The sequence below is a fragment of the Xiphophorus hellerii genome, chromosome 20 (assembly GCF_003331165.1).
Source record: "Xiphophorus hellerii strain 12219 chromosome 20, Xiphophorus_hellerii-4.1, whole genome shotgun sequence".
Lineage (NCBI taxonomy): Eukaryota > Metazoa > Chordata > Actinopteri > Cyprinodontiformes > Poeciliidae > Xiphophorus > Xiphophorus hellerii.
The window spans coordinates 27,074,186-27,081,589 of record NC_045691.1 but is presented as its reverse complement, the minus strand read 5'-3'; the positions used below and the strand labels follow the sequence as shown (position 1 = coordinate 27,081,589).

Genomic DNA, 7,404 nt, shown 5'->3' with positions numbered 1-7,404 from the left:
TCAATAAGAAAAACATTTTAATTCCAGTTCAAACACCCTCCACACAGCTTCAGTGGCAGCGCCGACTAAAAAACTGTTTCAATAAATAAGTACAATCAGAATGAGCAGAAAATATTCTTATAAAGAGTACAGTTTGTACAAACTACAAAGGTACTGAGCGTAAAATATTAACGCAAAAACCTTAAGATTTGTAAATCATCACTAAAACATGACAAGATGCGGACTACAATTTGGCTTTTCAGTGCAAAACGTTCACGTTTGTCAACACGCACACTTTACCAGTGGAACTGGTCACAACTAAGTAGAACCTGATTGGAAATGCAGTAAACAGTTGTGGTAGTCAAAGTGCTTGAGGAAGTTTTATGAGGTAAAGCAGAGTCGGAACAACATGGTTTGGGGTGTGGTGACATCGGCCACGGCCAGTTCTTGTCCGTCCGTCAGGCCCAGCTCTGAAAAAGAAAAATCATGTTGGTAACGAAAGTGAAGTAAACATTCAAAACGTTTTCCTTTGACAAGGAAGGAAAACGTTCCTTGTCAAAGGAAGGTCCCGTACAATAAAGGACCTCACCTCTCAAGCTTTTGGAAAGGTTTGGCCGTGTCCTTTGTTCGATTGAAGCAACCGACTGTGAAAGAAAATACCTTGCGTTAAGCTTGAACTTATATCATTTCTGAACAAAACAAAAAAAAGAACTAAAAACTTAACGGAATTACCTGCAAATATAAAGTTTTGCTCTTTCCTTCAACAGTTGCTGTTACAGCAGGTGATTTCATTTGCCTTAAACAAATGCCGAATTGTTAAGAATCCAACATATATATTAGGTATGAAAAAAAAAGAAGCAAAACAATTAATAAGAAAACATGGAGAGTCAAGGAAACCTACAGGGAGGCGCTCTCAGTGAGGTAGTTCAGAACCTCCTGAAGGGTGGAAGAAGGAGTGAAGCGCAGATATTGAGGTATCTGACTGCAGGCTGAGCAGTTTTCCTACATCAGGAAGAGTCACATATTCACTTCGACCAATCAAACCATCTGAAATCTAGAGATAAACATGAAACAAGAGGGGACAAACCTTCCGTTCTGCCTCAAAAGTGTAAGTGTATAAGCCGTCCACATCATTGAACACCATGTAATTGCTAAGAGGTACGTAGGCGCTGCAAAAATGGAACGTATGAGGAACAATGAGAGTTGGTGAACACATTTGTAGACATGTCTGCAAAAAAGACTTTCGCCTTACCTTGTTGCTAGCTTGAAAACCTCTGTTGCACAAGCAGCTGCATCACAAAAAGTGAAGGTAACAAATAAGTACAGGCACATGTGTTTAACTAGTTTTTTTTATAAAACACGTAGAATAACACGGTAAGTCTTTACTGGATAACTGTCAAGTCTTAACTAGAGACTTCGATTAATCAGGTTGTGACAGAAAATTTTACATTTTCAACTCGACTGTCCACACCACCAGTGACCAGCAGATTTAAAATTAGATCTTTTTTTGATCAGTGAGTGCACCCTACAAACGGGCGCCCTGACAAGAACACTTTTCAGTGTGGATGTTGAAGCGAAGCCAACTCAGTTAGCCATTTTCCAAGCTGAAGACGGATAAACAACAGAGGTGTAAGAGACTATTTTGAAGGAAACTGTTTCCTAAGTAGCAACAATAAATGTCTGGTTTTGAGAGAGAGAGAGAGAGAATATCAGATAACAGGAAGTACAGCAAAGTTACTCTGTTTCACTCTTTTGAGGGTGAAACAGTCATGGAACATGACATGGAACAACGTCTTCCAGATGTTGGAAGACCTTTGGAAATCTCAAAGTCTTTGCAAATCACACGTCTGAATCCATCAAGAAAATGCCAATGAATGCGTCTATAATCTAAGCTACTTACCAGCAATGACAGCATTTGTAGAAGCAACAGCTGGAATTATTCGTTTGACAACACCTGCAAAATTCAAAGGGAAAATCTTCTTTGCTTACCCCGTCATTACTTAATCAAAAGAAATCAAAACCAGCCTGCAAAAATATAAAACATCATAAAAACATGTCTCCGTTACATTTTGTTTTTTTACTCTCTAAATATACCGGGCAGAGACGGCAACAAACGTTTACAAAGTGGGTTAGCAACGTTTCAGTTTTATACATCTCGACTTATTTCCCAGAGGAGCAGCGGTCAGCTGGCAGCAGACGTGCGGTTTTATGCTCACCCTGTGTAAGTCTGTAAGTGACTCCTGTTATGTTGAACTCTGCAGACCTCTCCAGAGATCTCTGGAACACCCACTGGATGTGCTCTGGGTCATCTCCGTCCAAGGCTACACCGTCTAAAACAGAACAGCCGAGGAACTGAGCTAAACGTTACAAAGACAATATTTATTTTAAAAAAAACAAAAAAAGGTACAAGTAATCCGACTCGGTCGTTTACCTCCAAAAGGCATCTCCTTTGGCCACTGTAGTATCCGTACATATTCGACGCAATGTTCCGGCAAACGAGGCATTGTCGCTATTGTGCACATGGGGAAGTTGATCTACAAGAACAAGTGGACATTCATTTATTAGATTTGGTGCGGCGCCCGACTCGGTCCAGTCAATATAACTCTTCCAAAAAGGTGTGCTTAATTACCTGGGGAGGATAAAGTTCAAGTGTACAGTCAACGCAGGCTGTCAAGCCTGGGAGAATGACCCTGGCGTTGCCTTTAAAGCCTTCGGTCCCGCCATCAACAAGTGGGACAACCGAGGTTTGATCCACTTCGCCATCCTCATACACGAGCAAAGATAGCTGCGCATAAAAAAAAAAAAAAACGATAAACAGAAATGCTAAAACACGCTCATGTCAACTAAAAATCACGGTTTTCATATTTAAATGCACATAAAGAAACATACTTACCAGCATACCATTCATCCACCTCCTGGCAACGATGGAGTCAAGCCCACAGACGATAATGTGGAATTCTACAAGAAGACAGGTGTCAATAAATTAGGTACAACTTCAATTAGGAAACGGTGAAAATAACAACTGTGAGACAAACATAAAGGATCCAAAAGTAGGATCATACACAATAGTAAATAAATCCATTCCATGGCTTATTTACCATTTAGTTTTGATCAACCTAAATGGAAAAATGTCTTTCTACTTCTCATTGACCTTCAACTGCTGACTGATTCCTGTAGGAGTCAAATGTAAATTCCTATTGGCTGCTTCTCATTATCCTGCTGAAAGCTGCAACTAACGTTTATTTTAGTGACTGATTAGTCTTATCGATTATTCGGGCGATTATTTGGATAAAAAAAAAAAAGAGGCACATTCTGCAGATTTTTCATTTAAATACTTAAGCATTTTTAAAAAGATACAAAGTATTCAATTCCTTTTTTTACATAAAAAAATAAAAATTTCATTGCCAAAAACAGAGGCTTTCTTTAGTGATTGTGGCAAAACATGCTAAAAACATACAACCATCATCTACATGTTAAAAGTTCAGACCTTTCTGATCTTCACTGCTCATTTACTATTTTTTGGACTAACTAATTAATAATTGGATAGCAGACGGTGCTGAATAGGATATTTGGGGGTTTCTTTGTTTGTTTTTTTGCAGAATTTGAACCAGGTGACGTTAAACTATACCACTTGAGGAGTTCTGGGTAGAACATATTTACAGTTTTGGTTTAATTACTGCCCTCAGTACTTTATTGTTTCAGCAAATTACCTTTTTTTCGTCTCAATTCTCTACTTCACGAGGTAATGAAATATAGCAATATTATGATTACTTCATGATTTTCCACGAACCTGTTTTTTTTTTTTTTTTGGTGCTCTGATACATTTCGTAAATTTTTTTTTCTGTTCTGAACCTTGAATGTTGTTTCTCACTAATGAGCAGCTTTCTACAAAAGCGGATATTATACAACTCATTGTGAGAGTGTTATTATGGTAGCTCACTTCACTACAAAGTGCTGTATTATGCTACTCATCGACCGCGCTCCTCATCAGGAAAGTTATTAGTTGAGTGGATCTGAAGAGATGACCGGGGAGTACGTTAAAGATGCTTACGTCTGTAGAACGTTTCATCCAAGTCTTGAATTTTCTTAAAATGCCTGAAGAAGCCGTTAAGGAGAAGACCATTTTTAAAACGCTAATTTGCTTTCACTTCCTTAGAATTACTGTTGTGGTTGGCAGCTCAAATTGTGCTTTCTAAAATTAGACTCGTTTCTTCCTTCCTACAAAGAAAATTTCCCAAAATATTGTGGGTTAGCAATCTAAAATCTTGCATCCCGTTCCAATGAAAAGGATACGGTACTACGCGGCACCCTGGTATTCGGCTGTTGATAAAATCTGCTGCAACATCCGCCTTGGGCCGGCCTACGTCTTTTGATCTGGTGAAAAAATGTCCACAGATTAAAGTAACATTTCGGCACTTTTTCTTTTTTTTTCAAAGCACTGAAATGTCAACGATGCGATAATTACACTGACCTGAAAAGGAACTGGCGATTCAGGTTGGAAACATCTATCGTGTCCATGTCAACTACATCAATGTTTCGGAAACCTGATAAAGCCTGAATGGTAAGAGTTGGTAAGAATTGACTTTACTGAAACAGAAAGTAATGCTGAGTAAATTTTCAAAAAGCGGTGAGTTTACCAGGTCTTTCAGCAGCTCACATCCCAGCCCACCAGCACCGATGACCAGGATTTTACAGGTGTCTATCAGAAACTGCAAGCACTGCGGTAAAGAACACACAGAGGTTAAACCGCTGAAGAAGGACGGAACATGTTAGGTCGGGAGAAACACAAGCGCTGCGTTGGGATCGCTACCTCTGCGCTGGGCTCAAAGTCGGGATGCGTGAACGGCCCTGACCGCTCAAGGAACTTTTTGACGTGATTCCATCGACCTTCCCATTCACAGCTGCCTCCACAGACTCCGTCAACAATCATGCTGGAGAGGATAGGCACATTTATAAATCACCTTGCGGCGTACATCAAAAAGACTTACAATGTAATGTTGTAAAAGAAATCACACAAAAACAAAGACTCAGACTATCTACATTAGGTGAAGTGGGCGCTGTACCTAAGAAGACTTATTAGGCCTGCTGTGTATATGTAGTACCTTGAAAAGGTTTTCAAACTCTTAGTTTTTTGTTTACAATTTGTCAGATAGCAACCACATACTTCTAAGTATTTGATGAGATAGACCAACCTGAAGTAGTGCATACATCTGAAGAGGAAAGGCATGCAAAGTTTTCTAATTTATGAACAAATAAAATCTAAATGGTGAGGTATGCATCTCTATTCAACCCCTTACGCCAAAATAAAGAACAAAGGACACATCACAGACTTTAGCGGATGACACAGTGGAAACGTTAAAGCAGAATTAGGTTAGAAACTTAAAAAAAAAGATTTAGATATCTCACAGAGCACTGGTCAGCTCATAATGCGAAAAATAAAAAGATTACTGCAAAGTAAGACTCTGAACTGACTCTGAAGGCTGGGCAAGGACAAAAAAGTCATAATAATAATCAAAATAATAATAAGACAGAATAATCTGTCACGGTGACCACTATTCGTTCCACTTCTCAATAAATGCACGGCTTCGTGTTAGCCTGCAACACTCCAACAAAAATACTTTGAAATTAGTGGTTGTAACATGACAAATGTGAAAAGGTTGACAACTATGCAAGGCACTGCATATAACCTTTTTTCTGCCTTTGTCCTGTCTTAGCTCTTATTATTTTATTACTTTTTGAGACAGGCGTTTCTGACACTTCGACTCATGTTTCCTCCCTCAACAGCTCCTGGGTAGATAAAATCGGTGATTAGTCTTGCATAAATAGCTATTATGTCAACAGTGAACATATTATTTCCTCAAAATAAGTCAAAAAAGTGGAAGAAGAAAAAAAAAAATCACTGTTCAGACAAGCTAGTTATTTACGGCCGACTAGCCACGGTAAACGTCCCTGAAGAGGCTACTTGTGTATTTTGTTTACAGCCCAGGTTAGCTTCCTCATCTAGCTAACGTTCGCCTTCTTCCTGTCTAAACCCGGAGCCTTGGAAACCTCAAACCTTCACTAACTTCTCAGTCAGCTCCACTACTCTCCTTCTTTTCTTCTCCCTAAAAAGAGAGAATAAAAGAAGGTTGATTCACACTGTTCTTCCATAGCTTAATGTGATCAGATAGCATCTTTCTCGGGGTTTCTGTCTTGCTTCCTCGGCGGCTACTTACGGCTCGTCCATCTCCGCCATATTTTTGGTGACTTCAGGTGTAAAAGCCGGTAGTAGTGAACACGCATCCAAATACGGAATAATAAATATATATTACAATAAACGTATATTTTAAGTGCTTTTGAAATTATTTGTAAGCTAAGATGTAGTGTTAGGCAATTATAGCATGTCGATATAGAAAAGACAATGTGGCTGCATCTGCATTGGGTGAGTTGATATAAAAATTCCCAATATCTTGAAAGCATCACAAGTCCAATACAAAAACGCAATTGCAAATATTGTCCGACAGGTGGCAATGTTCACTGTAAGGCAGCAGCTGTGGATAAGATGATGAAGAAATGTTGAAAGAAAAAAAAACAACACTCTTGGCAGAACTCAATTAATCTCATATTTACCTGAAATTAAGAGCTCTTATCTCATGGTAGGTAGATGTCTACGTCAAGATTTCCTAAACAAATGACAGAATAGCAGTAAGAGAGAGCCAAAAATGTTTTTGTTTTTTTTGTTTATTTATTTTATCTATTTATTTTTTGTAAAGGTGAAGGGTTTGTTTAAAGTAGGGGAGAACACAGTTCTTAATTTTTTTTTTCTTGATTTCTTTGCACCCTTTATTAATCTAGTTATCATTCATGCAGATGTTTTAGATTTTGGACTGTGAAATGGTGACAAACTAAATATTTGATTCTGAAAAAAAACTCCAGAGACCCGTGGGTGCTTTGCAAATCCGCAAGTATGGACAAAATAGTAATCAAGCATTTTAAACTTGCTCCTTTATCTTCGCCTGTTTAATTATTTTTGTACAAAATTAATAATAACCTTAAACCTCTACAGAAAGCAGTTGAGCATCGGCTCTAGACACATCTAGTGTGCTCTGAACATTTTACGGAATACTATTAACCAATTTGGTGTGGTTCTGTAAACACATGCAGCACTTTTTATTAGACATTCCTTGATTTAATATGGCAGCTGTTTCTGGAGCCACGTGTCTGGCAGTGTGTCCTCCCACACAGACTCTGAGCGCTTGTTGATAAGTATCACAACGTTTACAGGCAGCTCCATGGCGACAAAATACAATTCTGATCAAAGAGCATGTGAAGGAAATCCAAAACATCAAAGCATTCTGGAGCAAGCGACTAGCTGGGAAACAATTAGCCAAGGACATCTGAAAAAAGTTAAATTAATTACTGAAGCCTCTTAGGAGTTTTCACTCA

At 38.6% G+C, this 7,404-nt stretch overlaps 1 protein-coding gene across 4 annotated transcripts; it reads right to left on the bottom strand.

Annotated features, from left to right (window-relative positions):
• uba3 (ubiquitin-like modifier activating enzyme 3) lies at positions 1 to 6,247 on the bottom strand. Of its 4 annotated transcripts, XM_032548791.1 has the most exons (18): positions 6,195 to 6,238; positions 6,045 to 6,083; positions 4,790 to 4,910; positions 4,617 to 4,697; positions 4,451 to 4,533; positions 4,273 to 4,353; positions 4,031 to 4,074; positions 2,873 to 2,937; positions 2,609 to 2,764; positions 2,411 to 2,513; positions 2,196 to 2,309; positions 1,880 to 1,933; positions 1,232 to 1,268; positions 1,067 to 1,148; positions 881 to 981; positions 712 to 775; positions 569 to 623; positions 1 to 449 (listed from the first exon to the last, which is right to left on the bottom strand). In XM_032548791.1, exons 1-18 carry the CDS (start codon positions 6,212 to 6,214, stop codon positions 361 to 363), a joined length of 1,389 nt encoding a protein of 462 aa, XP_032404682.1. In that variant the 5' UTR covers positions 6,215 to 6,238; the 3' UTR covers positions 1 to 360. The 4 variants fall into 4 exon arrangements, with proteins under 4 accessions (XP_032404682.1, XP_032404680.1, XP_032404681.1 ...); XM_032548789.1 differs by lacking the exon at positions 6,045 to 6,083 and having other exon boundaries at positions 6,195 to 6,247; XM_032548790.1 differs by lacking the exon at positions 6,195 to 6,238 and having other exon boundaries at positions 6,035 to 6,053.
• Between the last annotated feature and the right edge of the window lie 1,157 nt (positions 6,248 to 7,404).